At 47.9% G+C, this 20,105-nt stretch overlaps 2 protein-coding genes across 17 annotated transcripts; one reads left to right on the top strand and one right to left on the bottom strand.

Moving 5' to 3' along the window:
- The first annotated feature begins 3,403 nt into the window (after window positions 1-3,403).
- Window positions 3,404-18,978, top strand: HNRNPH1 (heterogeneous nuclear ribonucleoprotein H1). Of its 13 annotated transcripts, none has more exons than XM_063413616.1 (16): window positions 3,404-3,561; window positions 4,132-4,243; window positions 10,135-10,194; window positions 10,957-11,094; window positions 11,940-12,095; window positions 12,301-12,444; window positions 13,950-14,088; window positions 15,086-15,264; window positions 15,496-15,567; window positions 15,646-15,779; window positions 15,945-16,080; window positions 16,253-16,336; window positions 16,469-16,519; window positions 16,852-16,935; window positions 17,538-17,630; window positions 18,200-18,978. In XM_063413616.1, the coding sequence occupies exons 2-16, from the start codon at window positions 4,195-4,197 to the stop codon at window positions 18,322-18,324; spliced, it is 1,644 nt and encodes a 547-aa protein (XP_063269686.1). In that variant the 5' UTR covers window positions 3,404-3,561; window positions 4,132-4,194; the 3' UTR covers window positions 18,325-18,978. The 13 variants fall into 13 exon arrangements, with proteins under 13 accessions (XP_063269686.1, XP_063269691.1, XP_063269687.1 ...); XM_063413617.1 differs by having other exon boundaries at window positions 3,438-3,571; XM_063413626.1 differs by lacking the exon at window positions 3,404-3,561 and adding an exon at window positions 10,669-10,763 and having other exon boundaries at window positions 3,884-4,243.
- LOC134559110 (deoxycytidine kinase 2) lies at window positions 4,803-10,120 on the bottom strand. Of its 4 annotated transcripts, XM_063413634.1 has the most exons (7): window positions 9,253-10,120; window positions 8,524-8,639; window positions 7,930-8,123; window positions 7,564-7,711; window positions 7,215-7,330; window positions 5,773-5,872; window positions 4,803-5,094 (listed from the first exon to the last, which is right to left on the bottom strand). In XM_063413634.1, exons 1-7 carry the CDS (start codon window positions 9,350-9,352, stop codon window positions 5,056-5,058), a joined length of 813 nt encoding a protein of 270 aa, XP_063269704.1. In that variant the 5' UTR covers window positions 9,353-10,120; the 3' UTR covers window positions 4,803-5,055. The 4 variants fall into 4 exon arrangements, with proteins under 4 accessions (XP_063269704.1, XP_063269701.1, XP_063269702.1 ...); XM_063413631.1 differs by lacking the exon at window positions 9,253-10,120 and having other exon boundaries at window positions 8,524-9,246; XM_063413632.1 differs by lacking the exons at window positions 5,773-5,872; window positions 9,253-10,120 and having other exon boundaries at window positions 8,524-9,246.
- Window positions 18,979-20,105: the final 1,127 nt, after the last annotated feature.

The raw sequence follows: 20,105 nt of genomic DNA, 5'->3' as shown, positions 1-20,105 counted from the left end.
GATAACAAGAGCTCAGGACTGCTGTCTGCCCTGATACAGAACCACAGCACTCTCTCCCAACGCTGGACTGAGTCACCCCACTGTGCACTATCTACAGCTTTACAGCTCGTTCTCCATTTGGGAGGTCATGAAGAAATGCAGACAGGGCTCCTTGGAGGTACGTGAATGGCCACTTGCCCACGTCTCTCCTGGCAGTACACAGATGAAGTGCCAAGGTGCTGCGAATGTTCTGCCTGAGTGAAGAAGCCTTTCCCGGGAGCAGCCTGATGAGCTCAGCACGGCGCTGCTCAGCCAGATGGCTCCTGGACCAGAGCTGACTCATGCCCTCAGAGCTCAGGCAGCAGAACGGGCACATACCTGCAGCAGCTGTGGGAGATACATCACCCTGGCTGGCCCTGCACTCACAGTGTAGGGGTACTCCAGAGGTAAAAAACAGGTTTCTGCCCACTGCTATAATTCTAATGCTGCAAAACTAAAACGGTGACAGGCCTGGATTCCACTGACCAGCAGAGAAACACCAGGCTGGTGTACCCTCAGCCCAGCCCTGAAAGGGTGCAACCATCGAGAGAGCAGAACTCTTCATTCTCATGATGGTAAAGGATGGTGAGCACAAGCTGTGGATAAACTGATGGCACAAAGGGAGGGGTCATAGTGCAACAGTGGCCTCTGAGAGAACAAGAGACTTGGGTATCTGCTTTCCACAAAACAGTGTTTATCAGCCAGCTGTTTTCCAGCTTGGCTTCTTAGTGAATTACAGTTTAGGAAAGCTGGGAAACATGAGCTACATCCAATCTGTGCTGCAGACCACCATTGTCAGAGAAATTAACAAAGGTAAAAAACAAAGGTGAAAAGAAGGAACTGTGAAGTGTAGCCAAAAATCCTCTTAAATTGTCCCAGGCAAACATGGGATGGAGACTGCACTGGCAAAGCTGTGAACTGGCAGCATTAGTGGGTGATTAACGTGGCCATGTTATCTAATATGGCAGAACACACATCATGCATTTTTAATAGCATTGTTTAGCTTCTGTTTTTCACAGTGTCACAGCTAGAGGCTGTTTCAAAAGGCATGGGAAAGAACAGAAAGGTTATAATTGAATGGTAGGGCTTTTGACTGGAGGTCACACACACAGAGAAACATACAAAGCATCAGTAGTATAAGACTTCCATATTCCCTGTTTTCAGAGCCCACATGAAAACCAAGTCAGTTGCAGCAGTGTTTACTGAGAGTTAATCAGGTTTGCAGATTAACTGTAAGATCCTGAATTACAGGTGCTTATATGCAAACATGAGGCACACGCAACACACGTAGCTGAGACGTGAAAAATGAACTCTGTGATGGTGGCAGCAGAAGAAGTGGATAACAGCTGAGGAGGAAAGGGGAAGTGCATACAGTGAGGATGGTCTGAGTTCTGTCATCTGTTCAGAGCAGGCATTTGAGTTCTGATCAATTCTCCCTGTAATAGCGAATGCTGATCCATGAAAGAATCGTTGGTAATTATTTTTTGCATTACAACAATATCTCCAAAACCTACTCAGAAATGAGCATCTGCTTCACTCCCAGACACACAGTGTCTCCATATGCTTGAATGATTACAGAACCCTCAAACCAGAACTGCAGATTTCCTGCAGATTATTTTCTTGCCCTGGAAAGAAGTGCAAGCAAGATAACAAAGAGAGACTGGTATAAAACAGAAAATTACTAAGCAGGTAGCAGGTTTTGAGAGCTTTATTTCGGTCCAGTTTAACACTCCACATGTGTACTCAGCTTTATGCATTTTCCAGCAGGCTGGACTGGGGCTCCTCTCCATGAACCTGCAGGGAATTTGGGATGTTGCACAGGGGCTGTGACTATCTGGCAGATTTCTACTCTGGAGACCACCTCGTTGCCCATTTTCTACCTGCACTACAACACCCAACAGGCTGAGCTTGGCTTGGATTACGGCCCTCACTCCCACAGTTGACTTGAATGAGACAAAACCTTCTGGGAATGCAAATGGCAAAAACGAGAGCAGCTCCTCTCCCCTGCTGTCTGGGCAGCAAGTGTGCCTTTCCCCATTGCAGGAATGAAACAGTGAACTTTTGAAGCAGAACAAAGCCCTTTCAGGAAAAAAAACATGTACCCAGAGCTGCAGTGTGAGCTGTGAACCTGGAGTTCAACTGGGCCTGTTGGAGGGGAAGGTGCAGGTGTCAGGTTCACACCATAAAACAAAAAGCCAGGTAAACATGATGCCTGAGTCCTAGAAGAAAACATGGAAGGAAGATCCTATACCGATGTTTTCAGGAAGACTTTCATCTCCTATCTCCCTCTGTGCAAGTGCTCACATACCATGGGACCACTCCCATCTGCAAAAGCACTTAACCAGCCAGGGTCTCTGAGGAAATGGGCTGCTCTGTCAGCAGTAATTCCATTTGAATTGTTAATTATTTTTGTCTGTCAAACACTGCATATACATTGGCTAATGACAACTCTTCTGATAACTATTTACATCTCTGCTTGCCCCTGCTGCTCGCAGTCATCTTCTTCCCTTTGGAGTGGCTGTACCAAATTTACTGTGGGCTAGGTCAAAGGCAGGCTGAGTTTTTTGCCCAAGATTTGTAGCAGTTCCATAGTTGCAGAAAGAAGTCATCTGACCTTTCTTCTAACACTAAGGCTATCCAGAACTTCTTGTCAGTGTGAACACAGGCTGATTTTCATTTCTTAGAAGACCTCTAAAGAGAGGTCTTACATCAGAATCCTGTTTAACTAAATAAACATAAGATCAAGAAAAAATTAGGCTAATCAGGCTCAATTTCTCACTGTAAAGTAGATAGCAAGAGAACAGCCATTACAGCTCTTTTTAAAGCCATTTAATAATGTGAATCATGATGCATAAACAAGAGAAAACCCATTTTCTGTCCTTTTTCAAATGCAGTAATGGGGACTAAAAATACCAATCAGGACTAATAAAATGACACATAGTAAATGTATCGCAGCGTATGAATATTAATACGCACTATAAAAAGCCAAAAATTATCATTATCTCACTGCTAGAAACGCAAAGGCCTCAACGGGGATTAGCAAAGGGATTTGCTTTACACTCACTAACACTAGGCCAGAAACAAAGCTTGGAGTCGCTGCCACACCCCCACAGTCCTAAGGTCACGTCTTATCTGTTCAATCCCGCAGCAAGGCTCCCTTGCAGCTATTTTAACCTGAAGTTGTTTCGCTCATGATTCTTCGTGGTGGGGAGAGCGTGGTGTGAGGGCGCGGAGGGCACGGGAGAAGCGCCATTCCCAGCACCCACTCCCAGCACAGGAACCTCCTGCGCCAAACGCGAGCAGCTCCAGCGGGGCCCGAGCGGGGCCTGCCCAGGCCCTCCCCACGCCCGGGTGCCACACGGCGGCCCTCGAAACTGCGGGGGAGCCCTGGAAGCCTCCTCGGCCAGGCCCGCGCAGGCCCCGCCGTGCCCGGCCCCCGCCGCGGCGGGAGGCGGAGCCCAGCCCAGCTGACACGGGCGGCGGGCGGTGCTGCAGTGCGCGGAGCCGCCGATCGCCGCCGGAGCCCCGCGGCTGCAGCTCGCCGTGAGCGGGGGTGCTGGAGAGACGGGGACGAGTGGGGAGCGGCGGGGCGGGTGTGGGGAGGAGGGACAAGGCCGCCGCCATGTTCGGGAACCGGGGAGCGGAACGGGCGGGGGCGGGACTCGAACCGGAGCCCAGGCCGGGGGCAGAGGCTCGAACTTGGGTCCCTCAGGACTCAAACTTGGGTCCCCCGGCGGGCGCGCGGCCACAGGGGCTCGCGGGACCCCCGGGGCGGTCGCGCGCTCCCCCCTCCATTATTCCCCCCCTTCCCCCCCCCGCTCCGCGCGCGCGGGGGGCCGGACGTGACTGGCTGCGTTCAATTTGTCACGCGGCCATTGGCTGGCGGGGGCGGGCGGCGCGTGACGTCAGCTCGCGGCGCTGCGCGGCCGGCGGCCATTTATAGGCGCGGAACGGGCGCTGCGCAGCGCGAGCGAGCGGGGGGTACCGGGAGCACCGGCAGCTGCATCGCGGCCCATCCCCGCGGGAGTGCTGAGAAACCCCCGACGGAGCCCCGATCCAGCTTCCCCGAGCTCCCCTTCGACCGCCGCTGAGCTTTTGTTTCTGTCCGCGCAGCGCCTCAGCGCCCCCACCCAGCTTTGTTCTTCTTGCGGCCCCTGCGGGGAAGGCGCGGCCAAGATGGACCCTTGTCACACCGAGGAGACCGAGGGCGAGATCCCCGGCTTGGGTAAGGCCTAGCGATGGCGGGCGGGGAGGGCTTGGCGGGAGGGGATGGCGGGGCGAGGAGGGGCTGTGGGCCCCTCGTGGTGCCGCCTGCCCGGGCCCGGTGCCGCGGAGGCCTCACGATGGCGCGGGGGGAAGGGAAGGGGGGCGGCGGGGCTGGGCCCGGCCGCGTGCGCCGCTCACCCCCCCCTGCCGCGTGCGTCGCGTCGGGCGGGGCCGCGGGGGCTCCTCGGGGTCGCTGTCCCGCCTCCGCCGCCACCGCCGCGCCCTCCCCGTGCTGGGGGGGTGGGCGTGAGATCGCCAACGAGATAAGCGTAAACTGCGGTTTATTACAGGTCTAACGTCCAGCCTTAAGTAGAGTAAATCCGGTGGAAACGGCCACTCAGTAAAGCAGAAGTTGAAAGTAAAGGTTTCTGGACGCCATAACAGTCTCGTCTTAAAATGGTGAACCCGTGCCAGTTATTGCAAAACAACCCTGCTCAGTGCCTGCTATCTGTTTACTCGGTGTCGGCCTCTGGCAACCGCTGAGCTGCCCCGTGGGGAGAGCCACTCGAGAGGCAATAGGATTTTAAAATCTTTATTAAACAGCAGAGAATATACAGGAAAAAAACATTATCAAAGCACCCATATTTATTTTTTTAGCGTTACAAAAAGATCTATCAAAACCCACAGCGCTCAGACAAGGAGAAAAATAAACCCCAAGTTTTGATTTTACATTTTAGGCTTGCTTTAAAATAAGCTATACAGGTGTATAAAGTTTAAAGTAAATTTTTGAACACAGATTGTTAGGTGGACTTCAGGGACTTGTTATTCGAATTAATTTTCATCTTCCAAAGAAGTCAGGAATGACTTGACCTATCAAAAAAACAAAACAGAACAAAAACATCTATATTATTCGGTGCATTAAAAGCTAAAGTACCCAGCTTTTCCCTTTATTTGGGAATAAATTGTCTGTTGCTATAGTTTTCCAGTGATGTTTTGCCCCTACATTTAATTTATGACCTGAAATACATGTGGGCTTCCAGAGGGGCAAGGTAGAAGACAGTATATCTGAGTGCCTGTTCAAAATTAATTGCTGATTTCTGTGAAGATGTAATGACAAATACCTCCACAATTGATCATTGTGTTCCTCTTCCCAGTTTATTTAGAGCTGTTTAATTGAGGGAATTAGTCTTGGCTTATAGGAGTCATTCTTGAGTAATCTCAAATGGATGACCCAGAACAAGATGAAGAAAAGGGTTTATAGGGTTTACTAGGACAGCACTTCCTTGTGCTCTTAGGTATTAGGTGGAGGGGTTTTTTTCCCATGGACTGGCTAAACAACTCCACCAGAATTTCCGGCATTTACTTCCCAAGTCTTGCCATTCCTTGGAACTGGTAAACACCATTTTGACTGAAGTGACTTGTTTATTACCACCTAGTCTCCTCAAATGGTCACTTCCTCTCCGTCCCAACTATCTTTGGAAATGTTACTGCTTGCATGATAACTGCAGGAGAAAAGCAGATACAACTCCCCCAATACTTGATCCTTACCTTATCAATCAGGTACTCTTGTTTAATTTTATCGTTCTTAAAATCCTTATTAACATCCAAAACCAGAATAGGAATCTCCTTAATGTTCTGAAAATCAACTCTGGTAAATGGAAGAACATAGTTTGAGTAAGAACTACCGTGCATTCAAGACCCTTGCTCCTGATTATCACATGCACATGCAATGTTAAAGCTGATGCCCATAAGTTAAATATAAAGCCCATATCAAGTTTGTCCTTAATTGCTCTTTGTGTATTTCATAAATATGGACTCCTAGGAACTATCTGTAATGTACAAGGGGGGGAGAAGATAGTTTTTGCCTTAATTTCTTTTATCTCATTCTTGTCACAAAATCAATTACCAGGAACCGATCTTTTAAAATGGAGTATTTTTTTTTCCAAAATCTCCCTTGCCCTGTGTCTCCCTCACTTAATCCACTTATCAAGATGCATTTTTAAAGCTTCCTTTCATAAGGATGACCTCTTAAACAGGTTATAAAAGACTGGCATTTAAAACGTCTTGGACATAAGCAATACCATTTTGCCTTCAGTTTAGGAACAGATGGGAGCAGTAGTCCTTCTTCTGAGTGTGGAAGGTATTTCTAAAAGGCCGTATGTGTCCTGAACAACATTCTAACTTGTGCTTGCACACTTCAGTGTTCCTATTAAAAACACAGGAAGTGCTTGCTTACGAGTTAGGAATGAGTTCACAATGTAAAAATGCCCAAAATTCCATGCTGTGCACTGCTTTCTGTCCCCTGAGCATTTGGGTCATCCTACGGTGAAACTTCAGCAAGTAGATCAAACTGATAATGTACTTTTCCTGGAATTGTAATGCTTCCCATTCAGTAGAATACTTTGGACTCCTCCAGGGAAAAATCTAGAATCTGCTTTCATGTTCAGAGATTTCTTAGACGGGAAAGGCAGTAAGAGTCAATAAGGAAGTTGAGGGAAGGTGTGCAGAGATCACTCAGTTGCTGATTTGGTTTCTTGTGTTTAACAGGTCTGCCATAGCCTTTTTGATCATTGTTCAAATTGAAGTTAGGATTAATATTTAAACTTCGTTGAAATACAGTCCTGCTGGTTTAAAGGTAGCTGGGGCTTCGTCTGCCCCTTACATTGCAACAGAAACTTCGTGGTGAGAAATGTATGTGACTGACCCCTGAACACCATTTTAAGTGTCCTGGTCGTGAGTCCTTCCAATTAGTAATATCCGTACCTTTGCTGGAGTTACAACTGGAAAGCTTCCTAGTTGAACCTAATGCTTAACAAAGGTTTTAAACTGGATGAAATTCCATCTTTTGAAACCTGACGTGGGTGTAAGTATAAGTTTATCCAGCTGCCTGAGTGAAGCTAGACTTATGCTAAACTCGATAAAACGAAAGCTTAAGGTAGCAAAGAGCCTTGCCTGCAAATTGAAACTTGGTACAGAAGATGGGTTCCTACCTCATAGTCCTTTCATAAAGCCAGCTTTCATGTTTATAGTGCAGGTTTTCCAAATACTCAAGCTCAATTCCTTGCTCCTCTTCTCTTCCTCTGATCTGTAGCCTTTCCATGCATTTCTGGAAAAAAAAAAGTACAGACCTGGTCATTTATCATGTGTTGTAGGTTAAATCAGCTAAACGGATCAAGTGGCCCTTAACTTGGAAAGACTAATGCTAGACATTAGTGAGCATTAATTTTAAACGCTTGGCTGATCATAAACGAGTTAAATCTAGAATAACTTTTTTTGTACCCTCTTAGTCTCTGGAAAAGGAAGTTAAAACTGAAAAACCTCCGTTTTTAGTAAGCATACCTGAGGTGTGGTTCTGAGATAGATCATGCCATCCAGCTCTGTATCTGATTGAAACTGATTCAAAAGCCATGTGTGCCAGTCCTGATAAATAGACCACTCTGTTTCATTAATGTTTCCAGACTCGAACAGGTTAGAAGCAAACACATATCTGCAATGAAAGACATCAGGCTCATTCCAGGAATGACAGAAGTGAACTACCAAAACACTTGTCATTAGAACAGAATGATGGTATTGAAAAAAAATGCTTTAATCAAGCCTGCTCCTTTGCAGATCCTAGTTTAAGTATCAAGTGTTTCCTCAGCTCCGTGTCTTTAAACACCTGGAAGCTGTTAATGTGAGTTCTTGCTGTGCTGTGAGAGTAATTACCTGTCACTGTACACAGATCTCTCAAAAAATTGCACCGGATGTTCTGCTTCATGTAGCTTGGCTGAGACAGGTTTTAATTGTGCTTTTACTCGGCTCAAGCAAGCATAAGTCTGAAATGTGTAAGCCCATCTTGTTGGTTTGTCATACAGCATTTGAAGTAAGTTTCCCCCGCTCTTCTGAGATGTTGAAAGTTCCTAGAAGGCAAGAAAAAAACTTAATATAAATGTACTGTATTTCTCAATCCAGAATTCCGATACATTTAGGTAAAGATTCTTGGCTTTCTTTTTATTACTAAGAAAATGCTTAGGCATAGGACCTGAGAGATTCCTTTTCCTCGGGTGATGGTGGTTTTCATGACAGCTTCTTTGAGTAGTTTGAGTTCCAGATTTTAGTGTGATTCCCGGGAGTAGGGGATGTGATTTGGAATACACATTCAGTAGTATCTCGCCTTTACAATTTGAGTGCCTGACCAACTGTGGTATGATAGTGGGGATGACTCTGGCTGCTGCAGACTAAGTATAGCTGGATTTTGGCATAGCTCCCTGGCTGTGGAACTCCCTGCGGTTTCTTCCTGCCCAAATCCTGCGCACCTACCTCATATTCATCGTCGGCTGTCTGGATGTTGCACCACTTAGCGATGGGCTCGGGGATGATCTCCCACTCATCGCTGTGTTTCTCCAGCAGCCTGACAAACGTTGACTTCCCCGCAGCTGCGGAAGATGAGGGCAGTTCACAAAGGGCTGGGGGTTGATTGCCCTGGTGCTGCTGGATGGGCTGGGGGCAGTTTGAGCGTTGTTGGGGCGCGGGGCCGGCAGGGTGCGCCGAGAGGCAAACAGCGCTAATCTGCGGCGCCAGACGGGCCGCGCCCGGCCGGGCGGGCGATAAGGGCCCAGCAGCAGCCGACATTTTAGGAGCTGCTGTGGCGGGCGGAGCTTGGGCCGAGAGCGAGGGAGCGGCCGCGCAGGCGCTGGGACTTGGCGCGGGCGGGCAGGCGCGAACTGGCGATGCAGCCCCGGGCGGGCCAGGGGGCACTAGGGCTTTGTGCTGCCGAGCCTGCCCTGCGCCTTGGTGTGACTGACGGGCACCCTGCCCGGGGGGCTCCCCATCCGCCCCAGCCTTGCTCCGGGTTCGCGTCCCGGTGCGGTCCCGGTCTCCCTGCAGAACTCCCGCTGCCCGCAGAGCCGGGGGGACAAGCGCCGCAGCCGCCCCTCTCTCTCCGTCAGTCTCCCCCCGCATCCCAGCCCCTTGGGGTGCTCTCGGCCTGACTCATCTCCCCCCGAATTCCCAACCACCCTGAGCCGCCTCTCGCACCGCCGAGCTTACCGATGTTCCCCTCGATGGAAATCTTCCTGATTCGCTTCTGGAAGCTGGATTCGAGGGAGCCGGTGGGGCTCTGGCAGTGCCGCTTGGCGGGGGTAGACATGGCAAGTGCTGAGCGGGAACTCAAAGGGTTCCCAGCTGCTCCAGCGCACTTAAAGCGGGTGGGCGGGATGGCCGCTTCCCGCCAGTCCTCTCCGGGAAGAGGCGGAGGCGCTGCCCCCTCCCCCGCCGCTGCTGCCTCGCTCCTGCCCAGCTCCCGCCGCCGCGGTGTTACAAAATGGGCGTTTGGCAAGTGAAATGGAGACGAGAGCTTTGTGCAGGAAGTGATTGTAGCACGGTTCCACTTACTGATCTAATTTGCATTTCCGTAAACGAGTTCGCCATGTTGTTTGATTTAGTTACATAAACTTGAACACGCACTTAAAAAAAGTCAGCCTCCAACTGTGGGGGTGGGGTAGTTTTTAGTAGTCCGGAGCATATGAAACAGTTGAGAGATGAGGCAATGTAGGCTCACAGTCTGTTTCGGTACTGACTGGAGGATGAGTGGTGTTCATTCGGAGGCTACTCAGAGCAGCTTCGGGGCTCCAAATACCTGTGTCGGGGCTCTAGGAGCCTGCTGAACTCCAGGCATGGGTCCTGTAGCAGCTGCATAGACTAAGTTGAAACATGAGCTGGCTATCCAAGGGGGAAGGGAATGGAGGATTCTTAGATGATGAGTTGTTCCAATTTACTCTTTCCTCCTCGGTAATACTGAGATTCAAGGTGAACTCTAGCTAGGTCTGGTGTGTTTGGAGGAAATGGGAGGGAATTAACTTTTCCGTTCTTTTATGATAATTGTGAGTGACCCATTGTCTCTTCTTTCCCCATCTCCTCCAAACACACCAGGCTTCAGTGACCGAAGCGAGCAGATTGTTTCACGTGGGGTAGCGTCAGCCTTTGAAGCTGGTAAGTGCTAGTTCCCACTCACGCTGTGTGCAGCCAGAGCGCTCCGCTGTCCGCGCCGCGCGGGGGCCGCGCCGGGCCGGGCGGGGGCGGCAGCGCGCGGGGCACGCGCAGTGCGGCGAGCGGCGCCCAGGGCGCGCGGGGCCGGGGCTTTGTTCGGCGCGCGGGCGGGCGGCGCGTGCGCACAGGCGGCGCGCGGGGTCTCGGGGGCGGGGCCGGGCCTCACCGGGGCACACGCACCCCGCACCCGCCCCGGCCACGCCGCTGCCGGTCCCGTGCTCGGGCCAGGACGCGCGGTGCTCGCTACCCGCTTGCCGCACGCTGCTCTTTGCGAACCGGCCGCGGCCGCTGCGCCATCGCCGGGGGCCGCGGGCCCGCCAGGGCGGCGTCTGGGACCGCGCTCTTTGTGCGGAGGAAGGCCCAGCCCAGCGGAAGCGGGAGCACCCGCCGCCATTTCCTAGCGCGCTCTCGCCACAGGCTCGCCCGCTCGCTGCCGCCTGACCGGGACTAGGCGCTCTCCGGACAGCGGATCAGGCTCGGAGCCCTAGAACCAGCGCGGAGCCCCACCATGTGTGCGTGCGGGGAAGGGGCAGGGCGCGGGCCGGGGGCGGGAGCGGCGCCGTGTGTGTGAGGCGGCAGCGTCCGAGGCAGAGGAGGATCAGGGAGGGCCGGGCACAGGCCAGGGGGGCCGCCGGGCGCTCTGAGGGGGTGCGGGTGGCGGCCGTGCTGAGCAGCATCTCAAAGGGCCCGTTCTGGTCTTCCTAGCAACCACAGAAGCAGAGACTGAGCAGAGCCTCACCCCCAATGTGATGCTCAACTCGGAGAGCAGCGAGGGATACGTGGTGAAAGTCCGGGGGCTGCCTTGGTCCTGCTCCACTGAGGAGGTGCAGAGGTTCTTCTCCGGTAAGTGGGGCTTTGGGGGAGTGAGAGGTGTGGGAGAGGGACCGGGCTCTACTGTCAGTTCTGGATCCCTGCCAGGGACACTGTGGGAGTGCTGTAGTGAGAAGTTACAAGAGGTATTCAGTAGCCAGTGCAGTTAGTAGTGTAACAAGTGCTTCAGCCAGAACCTGGTATGCAAAGCCACGTTCATGCTAGCAGGAACTCAACACAAAGGTGTTCAGTCTGAGTTGCTGAGATAGCCACAACTGCCTTTGCTGCTTGAGCAGCAAGGAGAGAGAAGGTTCCATTTTAATTAAAGTTCAACCTGAAACAAGATTTTTGAAGCTAAATCAGTTTGATTCTTGTATTGTCCCATTAGACTCTTGTTAAGTGTTTAGTGTGTGTATCCTTCCCTGAATTACTAGCATTCTCCAGTAATAAATAGTTGTGATAAATATATGCATTCTGCAGCAACTGCAGCTTTTAAAACTGCTTCAGGAATTTAATGTATTGGACTTGGTTCTGATTTAGTTTATTACACTTACACTGATTGTTACTCTTCCTTATTTCATGCTGTAAGAAAGTTAAGCTCAAAAGCAGATAGGACGTTTAACTTGAAGCAGAAAAGCTTTGAAAAAAGATTATTTGTGGTTATCCTTAAAATTGATCTGTAGGCCTGACTAGAATGGTAACTTTAGTTAGCATCTCAGTTAATTAGTTATTTTAAAGTTGTAACAAGAATGCTGCTGGGTTTTTTGTCTTGATATAATTGATACTCAGTACCTCTTCATTTTTAGGCTCTCTGAAACTTTCAAAGTAATACTGTTCCTGTAATTAATGTAATTCTGGCTTTCCTGTATCATTTTCAGATTGCAAAATTCTGAACGGGGCCTTGGGTATCCGTTTCATCTACACCAGGGAGGGCAGACCAAGTGGAGAAGCATTTGCTGAACTTGAGTCAGAGGAGGATGTGAAATTGGCCCTGAAAAAAGACAGAGAAACAATGGGACACAGATATGTTGAAGGTTTGATTCAGTTGGTCTAGTAACTGACTACGTTGTGTTTGTGCTTGATGGGTTTTTGGTTAATTGCTTTTTTTTTTGTCTATTTAAAATGCATGTAAAAGGAGAAATGGACTTGCATATCATAAGTTGACTAGTTTCAAGGCAAATGACTTTTTAAAAACTCTTCCTTACTCCAGAATGCATTAATTCTAAGTGCCTTTCACAGTTTTCAAGTCAAACAACGTTGAAATGGATTGGGTTCTGAAGCATACTGGTCCCAACAGCCCTGATACAGCTAATGATGGTTTTGTACGTCTTAGAGGACTCCCATTTGGCTGTAGTAAAGAAGAAATTGTACAGTTTTTTTCAGGTATGTGGGATAAAAGTAGTAGCTATAGCACTATTGGTTTATGCTAAAAAACCCCAACAAACCAAACAAGCATGGATTGCCCAGTAGTACTTCTAGTAGTATTACCATGGGTATTAAAAGTAAATAATCCAATTCTTCACTAGTTTTCTGGGCATGAGGAATCCTTTGGATCACTTCCTAAAATACTTGATAATTAAATAATTTAGGGAATGCCAAAAAGTTACTTGAATTTATACTTGGTGGGCCATACTGTTCCAAGTAAGGATTATAGAAAAATGTCTTGCTTTCCAAATAAAGCTGATCAGTTTGTGTGAGGATATTTCCACCCCCAGCCTTAGCTGATTAGCCCTGGTCAGTGAAGGATGTAGAACACTGTCACCACTGGGCTCTGTGTGAGGAGCAGGTTCTCAGTTAAGGGCCCATGACCTCTTCCCAACATAGAGCTAGTACTGAATGAAATTCAGAGAAAACCTGCTGTTGAACTCTACCCAAGTGCAGATTTACAGGTTTGCCCCTTTCTCTTTGTATGGGGAGAAAAAACCCACCAGACCCTTGATGTTGCCTAGCTCTAAGTTTTATGGATGAAGAAATAATGTCTTGTTTTGACTAATTTTTACTTTTTTTGCAGCTGTTTTGTGTTTTACAAACTGGAATTAGACTATTAAAATGTCTAAGAATGGAATCTGTTGATTGTTTAGGATTTCACTTGTTATTATTTTTGAAATACTAGATTTCTAAATGTTTTGCTATAACAAGATATGATTGAGCTTTCTGTTTTGCTTTAAAATACAGTAGAAATATTTCCAGTTTTACAATCTCAGAACTTGTTTTTTGTTTTCTGAATTGGTGATATGAACAAGAGCAATTTCTAAGCATGTGCATTTTAAGCTGTTTTTTTCTTACATGGTGAAGTAATTCAAGCTTTATAAGTTATTAATGTGCTTAATATACAAAATGTGTCTCTTCTATTCAGGAACTAATACTTGAAAATTACTTCATGATTTTTTTCTTAATTAAGCACTCCTAAAGATTAAAAAAAGAAAATGCTGAAACTTGATATTTACATAAGACTTAATTATTTTACCTGAGTGACTTCTAGTAAAATTACTTGTTCTATATAAAGCTATTTATCTTGCTGTGTTTGAATTTAAGTTCTCTTTAAAAGTTCATCTTAAATGCTTTCACAGAATTGCCGAGGTTTGTAATAATGTGTGAAGTTCTTAACGCACCCTGCATTAGATGCCTTCTCTGAGGGGCTGTCCCTGACTCTCAGAGCATTTCTGAGCTCTGCAGGGTGGGTTAAGAACCTGAACTGAATGAATGGTATGTGATGGTGGAGCTCTTTGTTGACATGCCTTTTTTATTGTGCTGTTCTAGAATCAACATACCATTCTTGTAAAAGTGTTTGAATTCTGGTGTTTTTAAAGCTATAAGAAAAAACTCATGACTGGGCTTGTGATGTTAATATTGCCCCCCTACTGGGGTTATTTGTCCTTGGGTTGAAGGGTTGGAAATCGTGCCAAATGGGATAACATTGCCGGTGGACTTCCAGGGGAGGAGTACGGGGGAGGCCTTCGTGCAGTTTGCTTCACAGGAAATAGCTGAAAAGGCTCTAAAGAAACACAAGGAAAGAATAGGGCACAGGTGGGGATGGATGGTTGGTTGGCTCTGTCACTTTTCTTATGGTAAACAATTAAATCCATATTCTCTCTTCTGAAAGTGTTAACACCCAAATCAAAATAGTATTTTGGTCTCTAACTTGGTGATGAGTAAAAGTATTGATTGCTACAGTGTGTGTGGCACAGACTGTTAAATCTACCCAAAAATACAAGATAAAATTTGGCGAAACTAAAATGTGCTTTGGAAAATTATTAATAATAGGCATTCAAAATTATAGCTTGGAAATGACAAAGTTGAGAGACTATGGCTTTAACTTCTCAAATAGCACCAATTCTGCCTTTAGCTCTAAAGACATGCACAGTATTCTTACTACCATAAGAAAATGTGATACTTTCTAAACTTGTTTTATAAGTTGAAATGTAACAAATTTACTTACTTGTATTAATCTTCAATGTAATAAGCAATAGCTTTCAAGAAATTGTCACAAAGGGTTTTTATTCGATTTTACTTGTGACTATTTTTCATTGAAGCATGCACCTTTTGCCTACGCTGAATCACTGAAGCATAGGCTGGGTTCAATAGTACGTGCAGAGCTTTCTGTGGCATCCTGATGGGTTAAACTCTCGGTGGAGATCGGGTTTTTAACCCTCTGTTCCCGTTGCCTTGAGCAACAGTGCTGAGTTGAGTGGACACTGGTCCCTCCTACATGATTTGACTAACATTTTAAATTGGGGGGAGGTGGGTGGGGAATCAGTATTGCTCCCCCACCCTTAAGGTTGGGATACTGCAAAGTATGAGGAGCACATAAACCCTTCAGTAATTTTAATTTCTTGAAAATACACTGATTTAAATGTAATGTAGTGCTAATAATAGAATGTCATTGCCTGCATAATGTAAGGAAACCTGGCTTAAAATTACTGCCAGTGTCAAGGCTATGACTAAATAGCTTGTTGTAATGTGAAGTTGTGAGGTGTTGTGGAAGGAGTCGAAGGCTGAGTGCTCCCTGTGCAAACGCTTGCAGGTACATTGAGATCTTCAAGAGCAGCCGAGCAGAGGTGCGCACTCACTATGACCCTCCCCGCAAGCTGCTGGCCATGCAGAGACCTGGTCCGTACGACAGGCCCGGCCTGACGCGCGGCTACAACAGTCTGGGTAGAGGAAGTAGCCTGGAGAGAATGAGGCGTGGAGCCTACGGAGGAGGTAAGTGCACGGAGGCCCAGGGAGCTGCTCTGAACAGCAGCACCTCTCGGACCTGGTAGTGTCTCCCCAGCTGTGTATGTGTCCTTGGCCTTAATTCTTGTAGAAGAAATGAAATGTTGTAGTAGTCGTTGTTTGCAGTGTGTACTGTGTATTTGGATCTTTCTGTAGTCGAAATGAAAGTTTATTTGGATCTTTGTGTAGTTGAAATGAACATGTCCAATCTGTTTCTAGGTTATGGAGGTTATGATGACTACAATGGGTATAATGATGGCTATGGGTTTGGTTCTGATAGATTTGGAAGAGGTAAGGATCTCTAATAGGAACAGTAACTGAACTTACGACATGTCCCAAAAGAAACACAAATACATCTGAAAGACCTAGAATGGACTCTTTTCTCCGCAGGGATGTCGGACCACAGGTACGGCGACGGATCGTCCACCTTCCAGAGCACCACCGGCCACTGCGTCCACATGCGAGGCCTGCCCTACAGAGCCACGGAGAACGACATCTACAACGTGAGTGCCACACGCTGCCCCCCGTGCATGGCTTCGGGTCCTGGGGGCCCTGTGGGACACGCCAGCTGCACTGCAGCTGCAGTGTTCCTCTGGAGAAAGTGGTTTGTTGTAAACCCGAACTGTTGCATTGGTGCGTTTTAATCTGTGTGACTGTTCCGTGTGTAGTTCTTCTCACCTCTGAACCCTGTAAGAGTACACATTGAAATTGGACCAGATGGCAGAGTAACCGGAGAGGCAGATGTTGAGTTTGCTACTCACGAGGACGCAGTGGCTGCTATGTCCAAAGACAAAGCAAACATGCGTAAGTTCCCGCTGCTCCGAAGAGGCGGCTTTAGGGACCTGACAGCACTGCAGTGTAGTGCATCTGCTGCAACTGGAATGCCAAAGATTTCACTGCAGTTTCACTTGCAGTGAGACAAGCTGTGCATGGGTTTGGTGTGAAATGCTCTCATGGGAAAACTTTCTTCTTCCAGAGCACAGATATGTAGAACTCTTCCTGAACTCTACAGCAGGAGGAACTGGTGGTGCCTATGGTAGTCAGATGATGGGAGCAATGGGTATGTAAGAGTCTCACTGCACTTTCAAACGAGTGTTTGCTACTGAAGGAAGCTGGCTCATTTTGTACAGCTCCTGCTTATTGTGTGCCTGGCATCAAAATTGAAATTCAACATTCTGTCTTAATCACACAGTCAAGGAGTCGGAAGGGGTAGTCCAAGATTGGAACACTAGCACGTTGCCAGGTACATAAACCTTTTGGGAATACATTTGAATTTTAATAGTTTGAATAAGCTTGCAGTGCTGAGTGTGGTGTGCCTGGTGGGATGAATGGCTTCTTTGAGAGTGTGGTAGTGCAAAATTGGGGAGATACCTGTCCTTTTCATTCTCCTTCCCCTTCCCTATTGGGGGATACCAGAACATAGTTTGGTGTTGGAGGATGTATCTGTGGCACGTGACCTGCCATTCAAGCTGAGTCTTGGTGGTGAGAGAGAGATACTTGAAATTGGGAGAAATTGTCTGAATTGCTCTTTGCAAACCCCAAAATTGTTTAAAAATCTAAAATGTGTGTTTGCAGCACAAGTCTTAAATGCCTGTTGCTGTTGTGCCTCTAAGACAGATACCCTCCTGACACCCAGCTGGGCTGGTTTCGGAGATGAAGGTGGGGTTGGTTTCTGTGGGGGTTCATTTCTCGGGGGTGCTGGGGTGGGGATGTGTGCATATACTGCTGATTTTATATTACTTAATTACAAAATGTTTGTAGTTCTAATACTGAAACTAGAGAAAGGAGTGTAGGCAAGTGATGAGGTGAAGAGCAGTTGTTTGTCTAAATGGAGGTATGTGTCTGAGCCACAGCATTGCTGTGGTGTGATGCACAACCAGTCTGGGGAAGGAATAAATCAGAGCCATGGGCATAATGAGTGACTCCAGTCAATGAGTTGCTGCCCTTCTGGAAGGGCAGCACTCCTGTGTGAGGTTCCTTAAAGCTAAGTTTAAGGTTTTGGGGTGTGTTACAGTGCAGATCAGTCCTGTTTAGTATAGTCCACAGAAAATGTAAAAGTAACTTCTAAAGTACTTGTTGCTGCTTGATTGCAGGGATGTCTTTAGAAACCCCATCACTTTCCTTGAGCATGTTAAACTTCCCTTGGTGTGAGCAAGGTAGTGCCAGAGTGCAGGGGCTGTTGGTTGGGTGAGGGTTGGGTTTGTTGGTGATGAGCAGATCTTGACCGGCAAGTTCTTAATGTTTTTACCCTTGACTTGAAGGGAGCCAGTCCAGTTATGGTGCTCCAGGCAGCCAGCAGCTGAGTGGGGGCTACGGAGGAGGATATGGAGGTCAAAGCAGCATGAGTGGCTATGGTAAGAGCATTTCTTTGCTGGTTTCCATTGGGCCAGCTGCAGCTGGCCTAACATGCCCTTCACTGGTGTTGAAGGGTTGTGTTATAACCTGGGCAGCACAGGCTCTGAAAGTTAAAGATGTGGCTACTGGGAATGTTGGGGTATTGGGGGGAATCAATTCAAAGCTACAATGGGGAGCTGAGGGGGGGGAATGTGGAAAACTACTCTAAAAGGGGCAGGAAATGCCAGTCTCAGACTTGCATTGCTCTGATCACTTCTTAATCCGAAAGCTGGAGACCGGCTTTGTTTAAACACAGTACAAATGGGGGAGGGGGTCATGGGAGGCTGGGTCCTCCCTGTTCCCCCAGAGCGTGGTAAAGCTCTGGCCTGGGAAGGGGGTGATGCAGAGCTCGTGCTGTCGTTGAACATCCGATAACCGACTTCGGGTACGGAGCTGTAAACTGACACTTTGCAGCATTGGGCACGGTAGACGGTATTTACGAGGTGGCCCAGCAAGGACAGGCGTTGGGGCAAGGATGCTTCGAGTCGGCCTGAGGCAGCTGTGAACCTGCTGTCGGTTTCCCCCTCAGACCCCGGGAGCCAGGGCGCCATGAACAGCAGCTACTACAGCAGTGGGAACCGCGCATCCATGGGAGTGAACGGCATGGGCGGCATGTCCAACATGTCCAACATGAGTGGTGGCTGGGGAATGTAACCAATCGCTGACTTTTGGTCACATCTTTTTTAAAAAACAAAAAAACAAAAAACTAAGTTTAACAGTTTTGCAATACGAGCTTGTGATTTATGCTTTACTGTAAGTGAATTCAGGATTGTTTTAAAACCTTTCAGGTTCAGTATTTTTGAACATACAGAAATGAACTTTCATCTAGGATGTAATAACCAAGTAAAGACTATAACTGTTAAACAATTTGGAGCGTTTCTCAAGTTAGTTTTGTTGTAGGAGTGTATTTAAGCAGTAAGCGTATTTAGGTTAAAGCTGTTTGAATTATGTTAAATGTTGCTCTTATACCATATTACATCCAACACTGTTTTGAATACATGTTGAAAGAGACATGCTTTTTTGTAAAGAACAATATAGGAGCTGTGTCTGAAAATCAAAGTGAACATTTGGCATGTTAGTTCTAGTTTATTTCTTTTAATATCCTGTAAGGCATGTTAAAGCTTTTTTTTTTTAAGTTAATGGGGGAAACATGTTGAGACGCAATACGGCTACTTTAGGATTTTGGTCTTGGTGTTCGTATAAAATTCTGAGGCCTTGATTTAATCTTTCATTGTATTGTGATTTCCTTTTTAGGTGTATTGCGCTAAGTGAAACTTGTTAAATAAATCTTCCTTTTAAAAACTGGAACTCACTCCTTCTTGACCTCCAGCTTCTTGTAACCACACTTGCACCCATGTCCCGTGTGGCTGTTGTGCTCTTGCTGTGCAGCTGCCGGGCAGTGTCTCCTCACAGAGCACTGACCCGTAGAGTGTTACAGTGACAACGGGGGGAGCAATGGAAACCCCCCCGCTGCTGGGGGTGCCGGTTCAGAGCACTGGCTGTGCCCTGAGCACGGGTCTGGGCCCTTTAACTGCTGGGGGGTGAGAGGCGATCTGTACTTTCTGTAGGCTTGGGTGGACCGGCAGCTTACTTGCAACCATGTTTCAATAAATGCAACTTGTCAAATATCCTGGCTAAAGATGTGGTTTTGTAAGCAACAGTTACAGCTTTTTGAGTGGAGCACTTATTGAATTAATATGGAATTCTGCTTCCCTGCAGTGGCCGTAGTATTTTATTTGCCCTTGCCAATGAACCATTTGTCCTGAAGGGTGAACAGCTTGAGGGCCCTTTGTACAGTGTCGAAAGTGCCCTCCTGTTGTGTAGCAGAGTAAGGGTGGAGTTCTGAGCACTGGGTACTGCAGCCTGGGCTGGCTGCCTTGAGCACTGCCTTTCTGGAATGACTGAGCCCAGCTCCCTGCACTCATGGCTTGGTCAGAGCTGGGGCAGAGCGGGGGTCACCGCTGGGTTTGCAGTGTTCCACACGGAGCCTCTGGGTGAAGCTCCCCTGGTCCAGGAGCTGCTCTGGGACACCCCTGGGTAGAGGGTGGTGCTGGTGAGGTGACAGCCCCATGCACTGGCACAGGAACACAAAGGGCTTTGGGGTCCTGGTGCAGCCGAGCCCAGGCCTGGCAGAACAGGGAGCAGCTGCTCTCTTCTGTCCCAGGGGTGGGCACTGAGCTGGAGTCACCGCCCTTTTTCTCTCTGGAAAAGGGTGAAAGCAGTTCCAGCTGCAGAGCAGTGGTTTCATCCAGGGAATTCCTTCCAGGGACTCCCACAGCATTGGTCAGGTATCCCAGACACATTCTGGTACCTTTAGCTTAAACCCTGGATATGCAAGAACATTCTCTTGTAGGATCTGTGACAGACAGGTGTCAATAATTGTTACTGCGCCTGCTTTCAGTCTTTGCAAAAGACTTTATTGTGTGACTACTGCA

The sequence above is a fragment of the Prinia subflava genome, chromosome 16 (assembly GCF_021018805.1).
Source record: "Prinia subflava isolate CZ2003 ecotype Zambia chromosome 16, Cam_Psub_1.2, whole genome shotgun sequence".
Taxonomy (NCBI): Eukaryota; Metazoa; Chordata; class Aves; order Passeriformes; family Cisticolidae; genus Prinia; species Prinia subflava.
This window is presented reverse-complemented; position numbering and strand designations above follow the sequence as displayed.

Excerpts from the sequence above, each read along its gene's own strand:
- HNRNPH1 (XM_063413616.1), top strand. The coding sequence starts at position 4,195 with ATGGACCCTTGTCACACCGAGGAGACCGAGGGCGAGATCCCCGGCTTG. Across the intron at positions 12,096-12,300 it reads GGGACACAGATATGTTGAAG|TTTTCAAGTCAAACAACGTT; the intron begins GTTTGATTCAGT and ends TGCCTTTCACAG. Across the intron at positions 15,568-15,645 it reads TTCTGATAGATTTGGAAGAG|AATGGACTCTTTTCTCCGCA; the intron begins GTAAGGATCTCT and ends TGAAAGACCTAG.
- LOC134559110 (XM_063413630.1), bottom strand. The coding sequence starts at position 9,165 with ATGCGGGGGGAGACTGACGGAGAGAGAGGGGCGGCTGCGGCGCTTGTC. Across the intron at positions 8,124-8,523 it reads CAGCCGACGATGAATATGAG|GAACTTTCAACATCTCAGAA; the intron begins GTAGGTGCGCAG and ends CTTGCCTTCTAG. Across the intron at positions 7,712-7,929 it reads AGATCTGTGTACAGTGACAG|ATATGTGTTTGCTTCTAACC; the intron begins GTAATTACTCTC and ends CTTTCATTGCAG.